This window comes from Pristiophorus japonicus, chromosome 1 (genome assembly GCF_044704955.1).
Source record: "Pristiophorus japonicus isolate sPriJap1 chromosome 1, sPriJap1.hap1, whole genome shotgun sequence".
Classification (NCBI taxonomy): domain Eukaryota; kingdom Metazoa; phylum Chordata; class Chondrichthyes; family Pristiophoridae; genus Pristiophorus; species Pristiophorus japonicus.
Window position 1 is genome coordinate 170881321 of NC_091977.1, and position 19653 is coordinate 170900973.

Genomic DNA, 19653 nt, shown 5'->3' on the forward strand with positions numbered 1-19653 from the left:
GGAACTCCCTTCCTAAACCTCTCTAAGTCTTTTTCCTCCATTAAGATGCTCCTTAAAATCTATCTCTTTTACCAAGCTTTTGGTCATCTGCCATAATTTCTTCTTATGTAGCTCGGTGTCAAATTTATCTGTTTTGTCTTAGCATCATCATCATAGGCAGTCCCTCGGGATCGAGGAAGACTTGCTTCCACTCTTAGCATTAGTTCTTAGATGGCTGTACAGTCCAATACGAGAACCACAATTTCTGTCAAAGATGGGACAGATAGTCTTTGAGGGAAAGGGTGGGCAGGGAGCCTGGTTTGCCGCACGCTCCTTCCGCTACCTGCGCTTGATTTCTGCATGCTCTCGGCGACGATACTTTGAGCTCAGCACCCTCCTGAATGCACTTCCTCCACTTAGGGCGGTCTATGGCCAAGGACTCCCAGGAGTCGGCGAGAGGCGGGAGTTCCGGTGGCAGCATTGGTGAGGCCTACAAAAGGCCAGTGCGACCAGGAGCTCGGGGAGTCGGCGAGAGATGGGGGTTCCGGCGGCAGCGTTGGTGAGGCCTACAAAAGGCCAGTGCGACCAGGAGCTCGGGGAGTTGGCGAGAGGCTGGAGTTCCGGTGGCAGCGTTGGTGAGGCCTACAAAAGGCCAGTGCGACCAGGAGCTCGGGGAGTCGGCGAGAGGCTGGAGTTCCGGTGGCAGCGTTGGTGAGGCGTACAAAAGGCCAGTGCGACCAGGAGCTCGGGGAATCGGCGAGAGGCGGGAGTTCCGGCGGCAGCGTTGGTGAGGCCTACAAAAGGCCAGTGCTTAAGCAGCTGCAGCAGGGACAAAAGGCAAAAAAGAAGTAGAAAGAAATCGAAAGGTGACGTCACAGCCAAAGGGGTAAGTGGTTGGCTGGTGATTGGTAAGTAGCTTTTCTTTTTCTTTTCTATTTCAGTAAGTAACCTTTAGCATTGAGGTTGCCAAATTAAGTTAATCTAGGTGTTAAGTCATGGCAGGAGAGCTCGGACATGTGTTATGCTCCTCCTGTACCATGTGGGAAATCAGGGAAGCCTCTGGTATCCCTGACGACTAGGTGTGCGGGAAGTGTATCCGCCTCCAGCTCCTGACGAACCGCGTTGCGGAACTGGAGCTGCGGGTGGATTCACTCTGAAGCATGCACGATGCTGAGAATGATGTGAATAGCACATTTAGTGAGTTGGTCTTACCGCAGGTAAAGGGTACACAGCCAGATAGGGAATGGAAGACCAACAGGAAGAGCAGTGCAAGGAAGGTAGAGCAGGGGTCCCTTGCGGTCATCCCCCTGCAAAACAGATACACCGCTTTGGGTACTGTTGAGGGGGATGACTCATCAGGGGAGAGCAGCAGCAGCCAGGTTCATGGCACCGTGGCGGGCTCTGCTGCACAGGAGGGCAGGTAAAAGAGTGGGAGAGCAATAGTGATTGGGGATTCGATTGTAAGGGGACTAGATAGGCGTTTCTGCGTTCGCAACCGAGACTCCAGGATGGTATGTTGCCTCCCTGGTGCAAGGGTCAAGGATGTCTCGGAGCGGGTACAGGACATTCTGAAAAGGGAGGGTGAACAGCCAGTTGCCATGGTGCATATAGGTACCAACTACATAGGTAAAAAATGGGATGCGGTCCTACGAGATGAATTTAGGGAGCTAGGAGTTAAATTAAAAAGTGGGACCTCAAAAGTAGTAATCTCAGGATTGCTGCCAGTGCCACGTGCTAGTCAGAGTAGGAATTGCAGGATAGCTCAGATGAATACGTGGCTTGAGCAGTGGTGCAGCAGGGAGGGATTCAAATTCCTGGGGCATTGGAACCGGTTCTGGGGGAGGTGGGACCAATACGCACCAGACGGTCTGCACCTGGGCAGGACTGGAACCAATGTCCGAGGGGGAGTGTTTGCTAGTGCTGTTGGGGAGGAGTTAAAGTAATATGGCAGGGGGATGGGAACCAATGCAGGGAGACAGAAGGAAACAAAATGGAGACAGAAGTAAAAGACAGAAAGGAGAAGGGTAAAAGTGGAGTGCAGAGAAACCCAAGGCAAAAAACAATAAGGGCCACTTTACAGCAAAATTCTAGAGGGTCAAAGTGTGTTAAAAAGGCAAGCCTGAAGGCTCTGTCCCTCAATGCGAGGAGTATTCGGAATAAGGTGGACAAATTAACTGTGCAGATAGCAGTTCACGGAGACATGGCTCCAGGGTGACCAAGGCTGGGAACTCAACATCCAAGGGTATTCAACATTTAGGAAGGATAGACAGAAAGGAAAAGGAGGCGGGGTGGCATTGCTGGTTAAAGATGAAATTAATGCAATTGTAAGGAAAGACATTAGCTTGGATGATGTGGAATTGGTATGGGGGAGCTACGGAATACCAAAGGGCAGAAAATGCTCGTGGGAGTTGTGTACAGACCTCCAAAGAGTAGTAGTGATGTTGGGGAAGGCATCAAACCCAGGAAATTAGGGGTGCATGCAATAAAGGTGCAGCAGTTATCATGGGTGACTTTAATATGCATATAGATTGGGCTAACCAAACTGGAAACAATACAGTCGAGGAGGATTTCCTGGAGTGCATAAGGGATGGTTTTCTAGACCAATATGTCGAGGAACCAACTAGGGGGGGAGGCCATCTTAGACTGGGTGTTGTGTAATGGGAGAGGATTAATTAGCAATCTCGTTGTGCGAGGCCTCTTGGGGAATAGTGACCATAATATGGTGGAATTCTACATTAGGATGGAGTATGAAACAGTTAATTTAGAGACCATGGTCCAGAACTTAAAGAAGGATAACTTTGAAGGTATGAGGCGTGAATTGGCTAGGATAGATTGGTGTATGACACTTAAGGGGTTGACAGTGGATGGGCAATGGCAGACATTTAGAGACCGCATGGCTGAACTACAACAATTGTACATCCCTGTCTGGCGTAAAAATAAAAAAGGGAAGGTGGCTCAACCATGGCTATCAAGGGAAATCAGGGATAGTATTAAAGCCAAGGAAGTGGCATACAAATTGGCCAGAAATAGCTGTGAACCCAGGGACTGGGAGAAATTTAGAACTCAGCAGAGGAGGACAAAGGGTTTGATTAGGGCAGGGAAAATAGAGTACGAGAGGAAACTTGCAGGGGACATTAAAATGGACTGTAAAAGCTTCTATAGATATGTAAAGAGAAAAAGGTTAGTAAAGACAAACGTAGGTCCCCTGCAGTCAGAATCAGGGGAAGTCATAACGGGGAAGAAAGAAATGGCAGACCAATTGAACAAGTACTTTGGTTTGGTATTCACCAAGGAGGACACAAACAACCTTCCGGATATAAAAGGGGTCAGAGGGTCTAGTATGAAGGAGGAACTGAGGGAAATCCTTATTAGTCGGGAAATTGTGTTGGGGAAATTGATGGGATTGAAGGCCGATAAATCCCCAGGGCCTGATGGTCTGCATCCCAGAGTACTTAAGGAGGAAATAGCAGATGCATTGACAGTCATTTTCCAACATTCCATAGACTCTGGATCAGTTCCTGTGGAGTGGAGGATAGCCAATGTAACCCCAGTTTTTAAAAAAGGAGGGATAGAGAAAACAGGGAATTATAGACCGGTCAGCCTGACATCGGTAGTGGGTAAAATGATGGAATCAATTATTAAGGATGTCATAGCAGTGCATTTGGAAAGAGGTGACATGATAGGTCCAAGTCAGCATGGAATTGTGAAAGGAAAATCATGCTTGACAAATCTTCTGGAATTTTTTGAGGATGTTTCCAGTAGAGTGGACAAGGGAGAAGCAATTGATGTGGTGTATTTGGACTTTCAGAAGGCTTTCGACAAGGTCTCACACAAGAGATTAATGTGCAAAGTTAAAGCACATGGGATTGGGGGTAGTGTGCTGACGTGGATTGAGAACTGGTTGTCAGACAGGAAGCAAAGAGTAGGAGTAAATGGGTACTTTTCAGAATGGCAGGCAGTGACTAGTGGGGTACCACAAGGTTCTGTGCTGCGGCCCCAGCTGTTTACATTGTACATTAATGATTTAGACGAGGGGATTAAATGTAGTATCTCCAAATTTGCCGATGACACTAAGTTGGGTGGCAGTGTAAGCTGCGAGGAGGATGCTATGAGGCTGCAGAGTGACTTGGATAGGTTAGATGAGTGGGCAAATGCATGGCAGATGAAGTATAATGTGGATAAATGTGAGGTTATCCACTTTGGTGATAAAAACAGAGAGACAGACTATTATCTGAATGGTGACAGATTAGGAAAAGGGGAGGTGCAACGAGACTTGGGTGTCATGGTACATCTGTCATTGAAGGTTGGCATGCAGGTACAGCAGGCGGTTAAGAAAGCAAATGGCATGTTGGCCTTCATAGCGAGGGGATTTGAGTACAGAGGCAGGGAGGTGTTACTCCAGTTGTACAGGGCCTTGGTGAGGCCACACCTGGAGTATTGTGTACAGTTTTGGTCTCCTAACTTGAGGAAGGACATTCTTGCTATTGAGGGAGTGCAGCAAAGGTTCACCAGACTGATTCCCGGGATGGCGGGACTGACATATCAAGAAAGACTGGATCAACTGGGCTTGTATTCACTGGAGTTCAGAAGAATGAGAGGGGATCTCATAGAAACGTTTAAAATTCTGATGGGTTTAGACAGGTTAGATGCAGGAAGAATGTTTCCAATGTTGGGGAAGTCCAGAACCAGGGGTCACAGTCTAAGGATAAGGGGTAAGCCAATTAGGACCAAGATGAGGAGAAACTTCTTCACCCAGAGAGTGGTGAACCTGTGGAATTCTCTACCACAGAAAGTTGTTGAGGCCAATTCACTAAATATATTCAAAAAGGAGTTAGATGTAGTCCTTACTACTCGGGGGATCAAGGGGTATGGCGAGAAAGCAGGAATGGGATACTGAAGTTGCATGTTCAGCCAAGAACTCATTGAATGGTGGTGCAGGTTCGAAGGGCCGAATGGTCTACTCCTGCACCTATTTTCTACGTTTCTATGTGTCAGTGGGGATGTCGCACTTTATCAGGGAGGCTTTGAGGGTGTCCTTGTAACGTTTCCTCTGCCCGCCTTTGGCTCGTTTGCCGTGGACGAGTTCAGAGTAGAGCATTTGCTTTGGGAGTCTCGTGTCTGGCATGCAAACTATGTGGCCTGCCCAGCAGAGCTGATCAAGTGTGGTCAGTGCTTCAATGCTGGGGATGTTGGCCTGGATGAGGATGCTAATGTTTGTGCGTCTGTCCTCCCAGGGGATTTGCAGGATCTTGCGGAGACATCGCTGGTGATATTTCTCCAGCGACTTGGGGGGTCTACTGTACATGGTCCACATCTCTGAGCCATAAGGAGGGCGGGTATTACTACGGCCCTGTAGACCATGAGCTTGGTGACAGTTTGAAGGACTGATCTTCAAACACTCTTTTCCTCAGGCGGCCGAAGGCTGTACTGGCGCGCTGGAGGCGGTGTTGGATCTCATCATCAATGCCTGCTTTTGTTGATAGGAGATTCCCGAGGTAGGGGAAGTGGTCACGTTGTCCAGGGCCACGCCGTGGATCTTGATGTTTAGGGGGGCAGTGCTGTACAGCGAGGACAGGCTGGTGTAGGACCTTTGTCTTACTAATGTTTACCACAAGGCCTATGCTTTCATACGCCTCGGTAAATACATCGACTATGTTCTGGAGTTCAGCCTCTGTGTGTGCACAGACGCAGGCGTCGTCCGTGTACTGTAGCTCGACGCCAGAGGTTGGAGTGGTCTTGGACCTGGCCTGGAGACGGCGAAGGTTGAACAGCTTCCCACTGGTTCTGTAGTTTAGCTCCACTCCAGCGGGGAGCTTATCTACTGTGAGGTGGAGCATGGCAGCGAGGAAGATTGAGAAGAGGGTTGGTGCGATGATACAGCCCTGTTTGACCCCAGTCCGGATATGAATTGGGTCTGTGATGGATCCGTTGGTAAGGATCATGGCTTGCATGTCGTCGTGGAGCAGGCGGAGTATGGCACTGTTGTGATATGCCTTGGGACGTTTTACTACATTTAAGGCGCTATATAAAATAAAAGTTGTTGTTTTAACTTGCTCAATTTCTTTATTTCATTGGCTTAATACAGTAGTTTAATGGAGTTGGTGTTTTTACCCAACGAACCTGTTAATTATAATTCTCAATTTTGATTTTGTCAGAGTATTTCGTAATGGTTTCTGTGAATATATCTCGACACTAAAATTGGAACCAGTGAACAGCGGCTTACTGGAATGGTCACGTTGGATTCAATGCTCCTGCTTCTATAATGGATCACACAGGTAAAAATGACGTTTCCACATACTTTGTGAGAGGATACTGAGATTTTATGAATCCAGAGTTCTCGGCTCTCAATTATTATTTTAACATGTACCTTAAACTTTGTAGTTGCCATCCATGTTTTATTTCCCAGATATACAGTGTATATAGTTGAATGAAAAGATACGATGCACTCTGATTTTGTGCAACAGGCACACACCAAAATCTCTATCACTCACCAAAACTAGCCCTTTGGGCTGTCCATAAGCCACTATGAAATGATAACTCCCCATCATTATCTATTGTATACACTGAACTGTACATAAGGGCGATAATGCAATGTCCAGTGCCCCTAGTACTCATGTACAATGGGTATCAGTCCCCAAATTATTGGAAACTGGCCTATTGTGCATTGAAACAACAGCAACTCGCGAGTTTAATGTAGGAAAACGACCCAACTCCCTTCACAGGAGCATAATCACACAAAACTGAACACCAAGCCAATGAAGCAGATATTAGGAGGGTTGACTAAAAGCTTGATCGAGGAGGTAGGTTTTAGAGGGGATCTTAAAGGGGGAGAGAGAGGTGAACAGGCAAAGAGGTTTAGGGAGTGTATTCAAGAGTTTAGGGCCTCGGCAGCTGAAGGCAAGATTGCAAGTGGTAGGGCGGAGGAAGTGGGGGAAGCATAAGAGGTCAGAGTTGGAGTTCTTGGAGGATTGTAGGGCTGGAGGGGGTTACAGGAATAGGGAGGGGCGAGGCCATGGAGGGATTTGAACACAATATGAAAATTAAAATTTAAGGCTTTAGTGGACTGGGAGCCAATGTCGGTCAACAGGCACAGGAGTGATGATTGAGCAGAACTTGGTGCGGGTTAGGATAGTTTTGGATGTGCTGAAGTTTATGGAGGGTGCAAGATAGGTGGTCAGTCAGGAGAGTATTGGAATAATTGGGTCCAGGGGCAATAAAAGCATGGCTTGGGTTCCCTGCTGAGAACAATCCTTAAAATTTTTATTTTGCCATTAGTCATATGTTCCTGCCCGTCAGTTGTGTAGTGTTAGAAATGTTTCAAGTCTTCAATTAGCCTTCGGGAGATCCCACTGTTTCTGTTTATTTAATTCCACTCCTGTTATTTGTATGTTTTTTCGTACGACTCGGCTAGAAATTGCCCTTCACCCCGATTGGGGGCGGTAATCTTCCGGGGCCAGGATTTCCTGCGCCCGGCCTGGAAGTCCCACTCCTGACACGGAATTGGGCCGTACGCCCCGCAAAAAAAGCAGAGTGCTGTCTCCGGGGCTTTGCTTCCTTTGAGGGGCGCTCCCGGGGGCGGTAGCGCAGCACTGAGTCCATTAAAGGAACACGATCGACCGGGCCAGCAGCCTGGCACCAAAAATGGAGTGCCGCGCTGCACGATGGTGGCCCAGTCAACGCGAGGGGCGTCATTGTCGGACCAACCCAAGAGTCATCTGACAAATAAAGATGGCAGCCTGGGGCGCTAAAGGTCTCCTCTTTAAGGGCACCCCGGCGGCGGATGTCTGCCAGCTTCGCGACCCACGAAGTTGGCGTTGACATCTACCCGCGGCAGCCTTGTAGCCTGTGGGGTAATTTCCCCACAGGGCGGAAAGGGGTCGGCACGAGGCAGTGAGGCGTCGGCGCGCACGGCGATGACGTCATTGCTGATTGTGCACTGGCCCGGGGCCTTCCTCGCAGGGCGCGGCACTGCCGGGACAGCACTCCCCAAACCTCCGTGGCAATTTCCCGGGAGGTGGTAATGCCCCCCTCTTCCCTGGGCAAGAACACCATTGCGGCCTGGGCTATAAAAAGGGACATTTGACCCCCTCAATGTTTTTGTTCTTTTTTAAACCAATTTTTAGTGCTGCTCCTGAGGATTGTGATTTTTTTTTTAGTCCATGCTCTGGTGCTTCTGTTCTTTTTCAGTGCCACTTCTAGGGTTCAATTTTCCTGGGTCATTGGCGCCATTTTTTCTGGCGTAATTATTTAATTCAAAGTTTCCCCCCAGAATCTGCGCCGGCGTAACTGCTTTAGGTCCGATTTTTCTACTTTAGGTTTTTTTGACCTCATAGTTCCCTCATGTCTACAGCAGTTTTCAGCAATTTTCGCACTTTGCCCAAAATGTTTTTATCCCAGGGCGGCGTATCTGGCCACTCCCGAAAAACCTTCTGGTGAGTTAACAGAAAGCAGCGCATATTGAAAAATCGACACTAAAAGACGCCATTGTTTTTCATCGAAGTTTTTGGAGGGAGTCTCTAACACTTGAAATATCCATAATAAAGTTCAACTTTGTTTACCTTTCAACGGAGTACGTGGAAGTTTCTTGGATTTCTGAACTTTTCATTTTTTTTTTACTCACGCCACCACCTTCAAACAGGGCTGGAGGCGGGTTGTAGCTTCGGCCGTCAGAATTGGCCCCGCGCCTGGACACGGGCTCGGGGCTCGGCTGGTAAACAAGTGGTGGGGTGGAGAGGTGGTGATCGGAAGGCTTCTGCACTGAGCCCGGGGAGGAAGGTGGAGATCAGAAGGCTTCTGCACTGAGCCAGGGGAAAGAGGTGCCGATCGGAAGGTTGCTACACTAGGCACTAAACTGCAATGAGTTTGGGGGAGAAGTCACAAGACTGCAATGAGTTTGGGGGAGGGGGGGCGGGGAGTGAGAGGAGAAGTCACAAGACCTGTGTGTGGTCCATCCATACAGACCTTGGGAGGAGAGAACAAAGAACCTCTCCTGCCTGCTGTGTTAATAGTGGAACAAATAGTGAAAATGATTCAGATTTAATGTAAAATACATTTTATTCAAAAGTTTAACAAACAGTTCTTTGTAAACATAACTTTAATAAAATTATTCTTGTATCAAACTTTAAAGTTTTCAGTTACGATCACTTACAAACTCTAAGATCACTTAAAATCTTTAAGATCACTTACTAACTTTTAAACTTGTAAATTTACTTAACTTACAAAAATTTTTTAATTTGAGAACAACAGTTACAACAGTAACAATAATAATAACAGCAACAACAGCAGCAGCAAAGAAAGGCTGCATCCATCTCTTCTCCACCTTATTCTAAGACCACCTGCCGTGCTTGTTCTTGGTGACTCCACCACCCCTGCCCGCAGGCGGTGGCGCAATGTTTCTGGTGTTGGTACCAGGCTTATTCTTTCTAACATCTTGGGTAGTGTGCATCTGCTGAGGGAAGGGTGCGGCAGGCGGCAACATGGAGGGCCCGGCTTGGGGCTCTTCAGAGGCTGGTGTGGGGATTGGAGTGGGAGTGGCAGTTGATTCTGTCAATGGACGCGGGTTCTGGGCGTTATCCCTTATTGCAGCAGCTAACTCCAACATGCTGTCCCTCGTGCGCCCTGACAGTGTCTCAATGACCTGCAACATTCCCTCCCTCATGTTGAGCAAAACTGTCTCAACTACCTGTGACATTCCCTCTCTCATGTTCAGTGATAGTGTTTGCATCATCTCTGACATTCCCTCCCTGATGTTCACTGACAGCGCATCAGCTACCTGTGACATTCTCTCCCTCATGGTCACTGATATGGTTTCAGCTGACTGAGATATTCCCTCACTCATGGTTCCGGCCATCGTTCCCATTTCTCTTGAGATTGCTGTTACTTCTCCCGACAGTCCCGCTACTTCATCACCCACCCCACTGATGGTGTCCAGGAGTAATCGTGTAAGGTCAGTGCTCTCCCTACTCATTGCCATCACCTGAACTACATCTGTTAGATCCTGCAACTCAGGAGAGCCTTGGAAGGTGGGGCTCTGGGTGTGCCTCGCTCCACCACACCACTGGAACCCGCAGCCTCGGAAGGTGGGGCCCTGGGTGTGCCTCGCTGCACCCCACCACTGGGACCTGCAGCCTCGGACGTTAGGAAACCATGGAATGTCCCACCAACACTCAAACCACTAGTCACGGAAGGGGCTGGCACCTCAATGGGCGGTACCTGCATCTCCACCAAAGTCAGTAAAACAGTGGGGGCTTCATCCATCTTCATCCCCTCCCCCTTACCCCCATGCTCTTGGTCTGGAGGGTGGGATTGGAAGATGTTCTCCTCTTCAGGCTTGTCCACATCTGAATCTTCTTCTGCATCCTCAAGTTCTGCAAAATATAACAGAACACAGACAAATGGTTAGCAGCAGAGGAGGAGGCAGAGTGGGTGGCATGAGTAGGCTCACACAGTGCAGGCAACAGGCTGATTTGAAGGACCCCCGATGAATGATAGCACGTTGCATCAACCGAAGCATAGCTAGCCCGCGCAGTACTTAACATTTAGCAAAGCCAGACTGTGGAATTTACAGGACTTACCCTCTCCCTCGAGTGTGGACCCAGCTTGTGCAGTTGTGGTTGCTTTTCTCCAGGCAGGACCCATCAAAGCAGCGACCCTCTCTTCCAAGGGTGTCGGTGGCTGCAGATTTGCTGGGCCTCCTCCTGTTCAAGTTCTTTCCCTTTTATTATGTGCCACCTTTCTCTGCAAAGATGAAAGTGCAACATTTTAGAGCGGGTGTCTTTCTGCTGGGTGGGACATATACAGCTGGTCACATTTACAATTGCAATTCCATTGAATAAATGAAAATATTACTTACACTAATTACTTGACCAAGGTCCTGTCACTTCTTTTTACACTGGCCTCCAGATCTCGTGGTGGTCACCATTGCGCAGTAATCTTCTGCAACTTGGTTCCAGCGTTTTTTCATTTCTTTGGGTGGAACTTTTATGTGACCTCTGCTGGTGTCAAACTCCTGCCATCTGTTCTCAATGACAGTGACTACTTTATCCTGTAAGAAATTCTTGGTCCTTGCACCACTTTGCATCTTGTATTGCTGCAGATCCGATTTTTCCAGTGCTCTCACACAGCACTCCTCACACAACTGGCTCTTTAAAAATGGCCGATTGCCAACCCGGAGCTGTACTGCGCATGCGCGTCCATTGAAATAACATCAAAAACGTCACTTTTTTTGTCACACATGCGCAGAAGGTGCGGCATCATTTGTTCGGCACAGACAGCAGGCTCCACCCCCCGAGGCGACTGGACACGCTGCACGGTGCCAAATTTGAATTATACATCGGGGAAACTTTGACAAAATATTTTTGGCGCTTTTCCGGCCTAGAAAAACGGGCGTAACTCTGGCAATATGCCAGAAAATGGGCTTGGACAAAATTGAGCCCCTAGTTTTGTGCTTTTTAAAAATTCACTCCTGGTATATTGTTTTTTTAGACTCGCTTCACTGTTTCTAATTTTTGAGTTCCATTCCTGGTGTTGATTGTTTAAAGTAGAGCTCTGCTGTTTTTTTTAAGTCCTGCTTCCAATGTATGTCTTTTATCTGTAGTCCACAATTCCTAAAACGCTCCAAATCCCAAGAGTCCATTCCTCAATTTTTGACACTCTTTTTTCCCACTCAAACCTTATCCTACCAACATTTTCAGTGCTCACCACTCACGGCCACAAAATGCTCTAAGAATTCCTAGCTTTCCTCCTCCTTTCTTTCTCAAACTTTTCATTACTTCACATCACACACCATCAGCAACTTCTCTGCGGCAGAGCATGTGGCTTTTTGTACAAACATAGAAACATAGAAAATAGGTGCAGGAGTAGGCCATTCGGCCCTTCTAGCCTGCACCGCCATTCAATGAGTTCATGACTGAACATGCAACTTCAGTACCCCATTCCTGCTTTCTCGCCATACCCCTTGATCCCCCTAGTAGTAAGGACTTCATCTAACTCCTTTTTGAATATATTTAGTGAATTGGCCTCAACAACTTTCTGCAGTAGAGAATTCCACAGGTTCACCACTCTCTGGGTGAAGAAGTTTCTCCTCATCTCGGTCCTAAATGGCTTACCCCTTATCCTTAGATTGTGACCCCTGGTTCTGGACTTCCCCAACATTGGGAACATTCTTCCTGCATCTAACCTGTCTAAACCCATCAGAATTTTAAACGTTTCTATGAGGTCCCCTCTCATTCTTCTGAACTCCAGTGAATACAAGCCCAGTTGATCCAGTCTTTCTTGATAGGTCAGTCCCGCCATCCCGGGAATCAGTCTGGTGAACCTTCGCTGCACTCCCTCAATAGCAAGAATGTCCTTCCTCAGGTTAAGAGACCAAAACTGTACACAATACTCCAGGTGTGGCCTCACCAAGGCCCTGTACAACTGTAGCAACACCTCCCTGCCCCTGTACTCAAATCCCCTTGCTATGAAGGCCAACATGCCATTTGCTTTCTTAACCGCCTGCTGTACCTGCATGCCAACCTTCAATGACTGATGTACCATGACACCCAGGTCTCGTTGCACCTCCCCTTTTCCTAATCTGTCACCATTCAGATAATAGTCTGTCTCTCTGTTTTTATCACCAAAGTGGATAACCTCACATTTATCCACATTATACTTCATCTGCCATGCATTTGCCCACTCATCTAACCTATCCAAGTCGCTCTGCAGCCTCATAGCATCCTCCTCGCAGCTCACACTGCCGCCCAACTTAGTGTCATCCGCAAATTTGGAGATACTACATTTAATCCCCTCGTCTAAATCATTAATGTACAGTGTAAACAGCTGGGGCCGCAGCACAGAACCTTGAGGTACCCCACTAGTCACTGCCTGCCATTCTGAAAAGTACCCATTTACTCCTACTCTTTGCTTCCTGTCTGACAACCAGTTCTCAATCCATGTCAGCACACTACCCCCAGTCCCATGTGCTTTAACTTAGCACATTAATCTCTTGTGTGGGACCTTGTCGAAAGCCTTCTGAAAGTCCAAATATACCACATCAACTGGTTCTCCCTTGTGCACTCTACTGGAAACATCCTCAAAAAAAATGTAACACTTTCTAAATTTTTATTATATGGTTGATACACAGATTATTTTGGAGAAGTTATATTCAATACTTTATATACATTATGTAAAAATATTTATTCTACACAATATTTTATATCTATGATACGCTTAATATTCTTCTGTGTAGCAGATTTTTCCATAAATGTCACACTTTCTGTAACAATTTTCCTGTCACTCTTTGTTGACAACACCCCGATTGTTACGAACCAATGTATCATCCAACTCACCATCAGCAATGCCACACGAGTTCTGTTACTTTAAAAAAAAAATTGCATGGTAAACATTGGATTGGATTTTTTTGTGAAAATAATGAGGCTAACAGCGCTCACAGTTATTTATATGCTAATCAGACAGCAACTTTCGGCACATTAAACGCGAAAATCTGGAAGCTGTTGTCAGAGATGCGCTGCCCCTCCATAAGCTGTGCGAAAGCGGCATCTCACCATAAGGGTCTAATTCAAATGTATTGACTGGTGTGAATTTCCTGTACCTACATCGTCGATACAGACTAAACTCACCACAGAACATTAAGGCTTATCCATTTCCAGTCTAAGTACCCACTTAACGGCATGGCAAGTCTGAAATTACTGCCACTTTGGCACTGAAAATTAACTTTTATCTCTCTTTCTCTCTCATAATCCAATCTTTCTTTTCCTCTCTTTATTTCACTTTCTGTACCTGATTTAACATTGAATTCACCATTCTAACTTACCCTTCCTGGTTCAGACTCTGCACAGATCATTAACAATTCTTTAATCTGATTGGTTAAGGAGATACACATTTGCTTGCCCTGTTCACACAGGTCCCTGTTGGGAAGGAACGCTACACTGTTTAAATCTTTGGCTGACAGCAACTTGTTGTGCAAAAGCCCATAAAAAGTCTATCGGCAAGTGCAAGTCTAATGAACAGCTGGTGCTGTTTGTTCTTCGCTCACAGCAAAATCTGGCCCAATGAGTTTAAGGCTGCAGTTTACTTGGGGAAATTCATCTGACATTTATGTACTATTTGAGCTTTGCTGTTGTGGCTATGATGTTGACTAAATCTATAGTGTAAATTACAATCATACTCACTCTCAACCATCCACAATTCAAACTATACTTGTCTATGATATCATTGCTGCAATTTTACCAGGACATTTGAAGTAAACTAAAAGGAAGTTCTATGTATACCTTATGTTGAATTTTTAATGTACATGCTTCTTTGATCTGATTTAGAAGATTCTATCCAGAATATCTTTTCTACAGTTCTGAAAATGTAGTTTTTTCATGCCTCTTTAATCAATGTGACCCACAAATGTCACATTTCTCTATCTGAAAAGTGATTATATGAATGGAGCTCATCTTTTAAACCAAGGAGCATGTATGAATCGACATATTTTTATCAAAGAACTCTTAAACATAGTTTTAAATATCTATGACTTTTTAAACTGAAATTTGAACTGGTATTTTAAAAGATCAATGTAAAAGTCAAGTCACATACTGACGCTAAAAATATATATCACAGATTTCCCCCATGATCCATTTCAAGATATGAAATAATAAAGAGCATTTTTGGAACATGTGATTTATTTATTGATTGATTTTTAGTAAAAGGACTGGAACTGTGGGACTTGCAATCTGTTCCATTTAACTTTAAATTTTATTATAGTACCATCACCGTAATTTTTAATTACCTTCTAGTATAATTAATGAACTCCTCATCTCCCTCAGTCTTTACTTACTACAATCTGCATACTTTTGAACTGATGTACTTCGATAGTACTTACTGATTTATCTTATAATTTCTACAAAATCTTTCACCCTTGGTGTTGTTGTGCAATATAAGTCTTGTCAATTCACCTACGTTCTCAATAACGTGTGTAATCCTGGGACTAGATACTTACACACAATTAACAATTTGCGCTAGAATGAAGAAAGGACTGGTCATACAATTCTTTCGTACATGCGTGGTGGCGCTTCTGTATTTGGATTGCTTTTATATAACATGTAAGGAAAATGATAATAAGAAGGACTTAAAATGAGCTACTTTGGTTCTCAGGTGATTTTATTACTGCATTGTACGATCATGAAATGTTGCCTTCGTCTGTCCTACCTTGTACATCTGCATCTTGATTCATACTGATACAATTGGTGTTGAAATGTGCAAATAAGCAGATGGCAATTGATCTAAATGCCAAAATGTTATACAATTAAGTGTTTATATTGGTTGATGTATTTTTATCTGTTCATGTGCCGAATTAAGGGGAGTATGTTTACATATGAAATGATGGACAAAAAATCAAGACTTTACACTCATGCATTATAAGCAGAATACATGATTAAACGCTAAATGGGAAGCACTCTTATGTATTTCATGTACTACCTTTAACAAATACTAATTTAAGTACAGCTTTATTTAAATCTAAATGTTCAGCATCAAATAGAGTGGGCTTTGTTATTGGAAGATTAAACAGAAGATATATAAATTTAGTAGAAATAATGACATTCTTTTACAACTCAACATGCTCATTTTAGATTTATTGATGTGAGACATAAATGATAATATTCGCTTGAAGAATATTAATCAGGATTAATTACACAATTGTAATGCCTCAACTGCAGTCTCTTTCTAATACTTCTACTATTTATCTCATCCGATCTCTCGCACATTCATTTTTACAGTCTTTTTATTTACATCACATTTGTTCATACTTTCCTTACTACACAATAATCTTCCTTCTGCCTTTAAATCATCACTGATCACAATTTAAATTCTCACTGAATCTACTACATAATTTAACTAAACTTCAATCATTTAAACATCTTTTCAGCATCTTCCTGACCACCAACAGCTTTAAAAGGAATTAGTACCAAGCCTACATTTATTCTTTTGATGTTGGTTAGTTATTCTTTTCATTTCAATAAGTATACCCATTATCTGTCTTTCTTATAGTGATACACAGATGGACATGGTATCTTAGTTGTGAATTATTTGAGGTGTTCCTAAGATTTGATAGTGTCTTTGAAAGCAATAAGCCGTGCTATAATTGGGTCCAAAATTCATCATATTAACGCCCACTTACCGGCCAGAAATGCGAATTTGATTTTTTTTTTAAATCAATTACTGCCCACTTCACGGCCACATTCCCACCAGCGGGAAATTCATCAGATATTTACCGCCGGCGGTAGTCCATACTGCCCGCCCATTGGAGAAGGCACGAAAATGCAAATTTGATCACTAAGATCCATTTACCGCCGGGCCTAAATACCGTCCTGAAAAATAATGTCTTACCTGATCTTAAGCAGACGGTAGTAGTGTACCCTCCCCGCCGTGCCCCCCCCCCTCCCCCGACTCCAACACCAGCTTTGTCTGCCCACTGTATGGAACCCTCATGAATGTTACCCTTCATTTTCTCAAAGTTAGACACTAAAAAGATTTATATAAAATTGTAACATATTCAAAACATTTAAAACTTGGAAAACATTCAGAACTTTCAAAAATGTCAACAGTTTAAAACTTAATGGGGCCGAAATTGATGAAAGCTAAGTTCCGCCCATTTTTCAGCGGTACAAAGGCGGTGCTTGCTTTTTTACCACCCGGTACCGCTGGCTGAGTGGGCAGGAGATTCATCTCACTTTTCTTGGCGGGAGTGGAGTGCAGAGGGCGGTAATGGGAGGAGGAGGCCTTCCGACTTGGGAATCATCGGCTTTCAAGTTGTGCACACGCGCAGCTGTCAAGTTCTGCCCCCTGAGAAGCACCGACAAGAGGCCAGAGACTGCCGACCTGAGATCGCCGTGGGGCGGGGGGGGGGGGGGGGGGGCGGAGAGACAGAGGGGGTAAGAGAGACTAATAAAATGTTTATTATAGTTCATTAATAAAGGATTAATAAGGCTTTTTTAGACCATTTATAAAATAAGATCACTCTAGTGAACACACACACAATTTCCAGACTCAGTGGTTATATTGCTATTCAAACTGCATTATTGGCTAACACTAGAAAATACTAGAAAACCAACCCATTTAAAAATACACCAAACTGCAAACTGTGGAGAACTATAAAGATCTGTGTAATATCAAACATGCTACATTCTGTGAAACATTTATACTTGTCAGCTCTGTGTCCATACCGCCACTTAAGGTCCACTTAAAGCATCTTCTCCAGGACAGTATACAGTTCCGGCAGTATGTTGGAGGTATGTCATGAAACTTGCACTTTTAGGCAGTATGTGGGTGGTTCTACATGGGCGGATGGTGTGCAGACCGCCCGGCGTTAGGTCAATCATGAATCTACCGCTGAGTGTAATGTCGGCGGTAGGTACCTCTTTTTGATGCAACTTGTATTTCTCGGCAGTAAGCGGGTGATGTGTCAATGAATTTCGGGCCCAATAAATTATTTTTAACAATGCACAATGAATACTAATAAAATTTTTAATCAAACAACATATAAAACAGCAACATGAACAACATCAACAACATGTTGAAACACAACCAACACCCAACCTTCTAGCCACTCCCACCGCCTCTCTTTCCCCACCCTCTTATCGTAACCGCTCCCCCCTTCTTCCCATTTTACCTATCCCCACACCGACCCCCACCCCTGCCCTTCACCACGTTGGGACCAGGACATTGTGCGGCACTGGATCTGGATCACTGCTACCATCGTTGGTGGGAAGACAACGGCTCTATGATTGGACTCACAGGAGAATCTCGGGATGTGGAAGGCCTGGCTGCTATGGCACAGAGGCGTTGCATGCCATATCCCGAGACTATCAATGCCGCATGGCATTGACTCGGCGTTTCACTCCACCACGGCAATCAGCCTCGACATAGACTCCTCATGTCGATCTGAAAGTCCCACGATGTGCCCAGCTATCGCAGCCATGGCCTGGAGGAGCTCTCGACCTATCTCGACGCTCATCCTCGGCAGTTCAACTAGGTCCTGTTGAGCGGCCCCCTGTCTTGCAGCATTTCTTCTTTGCTGCATCAACCTCTGTGGATGCAGCATAGTGGCTTGAACGCTAGGGGTGCATTGCTGCACACTGCTTGGTCCCGCTTCTTCGGAATCGTTTCCAAAACCATAAAAACTCCGACCCCGATGCAGAGGTATTCGTGCCCACAGGTGCAGACATAAAGGTTATAACAATGGACTGCTCCTCCTCCTCCCCTCCCCGCCCCCGCCCCCCCTGCAGTTGAAGTGGCTCAGACAGTGCCCCTTCTTCCTCTTGTTCCTCCTGTTTTTGGTCTCCCTGGGTGGCGGGGGCTCTCGTGGAGGTCGAGGTGGGGGTCTGAAGGAGCTTGAGGCGAGGGGTCTGGCAGAGGCTCTTTGGATGCCAGATGCTGAGGCGGTTGCTGGTTGAATGCCGGAGGTCGAGGCGGTGGCTACCTCGGTGTCATCCAAATGAACATCTGCAAGTACAAAACAACATTTCAGTGGTTAGCAGCAGAGGAGAGGTCAGAGTGACATGAGTACCGTCACGTAGCACAGTCTTATTTCAAGGACCAACATTGCTGCATTACTACATCATCATCATCATAGGCAATCCCTCGAAATCGAGGAAGACTTGCTTCCACTCCAAAAGTGAGTTCTCAGGTGACTGAACAGCCCAATTCGGGAATTACAGTCTCTGTCGCAATTGGGGGAAAGGTTGGATGGGGAGTCTGGTTTGCCGCACGCTCCTTCCGCTGCCTGCACTTGTTTTCTGCATGCTCTCTGCGACAAGACTCGAGGTGCTCAGCGTCCTCCTGGATGCTCTTCCTCCACTTAGGGCAGTCTTTGGCCAGGACTCCCAGGTGTTGGTGGGGATATTGCACTTTATCAAGGAGGCTTTGTGGGTGTCCTTGAAACATTTCCTCTGCCCACCTGGGGCTCGCTTGCTGCTCTACTACATTATATATGGCCGACAGACAATATATTGTAATGCAATACAATGTCATGCATTTTATTACATGACCCAGCATCACAGTACATTATATTATTTTGAGATGAGATTACATGACCGCAACTTACTATGCTGTGGCAAGGGATCAGCACCACCATGGGTGGTTGCACATTGTGCCCACCCACCAAGACTAAAGCACGCTGCTCCAAGTCACTTGTCTCCAGCACCTGTGGTGGGCCTCCTCCCGTGCGCCGCTGCTGGGAGGCGTTGGTTGACAATTTCTTCTGCAGAAATTAAAATAGCAATCTTTAACTGATTTGTACATGCAACACACACACGCACAGAAATAGCCATCAAAACACAAGTTGTTAGTTTTATGTCCCAGTGATCCTATTTAGATTTACATTTTAAGTAGTAAGGGAGTGCATCAATAAAATCATTACTTACTCTGGCTGCGGCTACAATGTCATTCCACCTTTTGCGACATGAGTCTCCATCCCTTACGATTGTCACCACTGCGGACATGGCCTCCCCAATTTCCTTCCCGATCCGCTCGTACTGGACCGGGGTGGCTTCCCACAACTATCTCTGGTGAGGTCCCCATACCTTGTCTCCACTGCAGAGACGAGTCTAATGGCCTGCACCGCCTGCAACACCCGCTCCCGCTGTCACCCACTACATTACCTTCAAATTGGCGCTGGAGGCTCTCAGCAGC

At 45.7% G+C, this 19653-nt stretch overlaps 1 protein-coding gene across 1 annotated transcript in view; it reads left to right on the top strand.

The window, feature by feature from the left end:
• The window catches only part of kiaa0825 (KIAA0825 ortholog), a 769133-nt gene that overhangs the window by 222765 nt on the left and 526715 nt on the right, over window positions 1-19653 (top strand). Inside the window, exon 12 of the mRNA XM_070884909.1 lies at window positions 6135-6254. Coding sequence (XP_070741010.1) covers window positions 6135-6254 — 120 coding nt within the window. The remainder of the gene's footprint in view (window positions 1-6134; window positions 6255-19653) is intronic.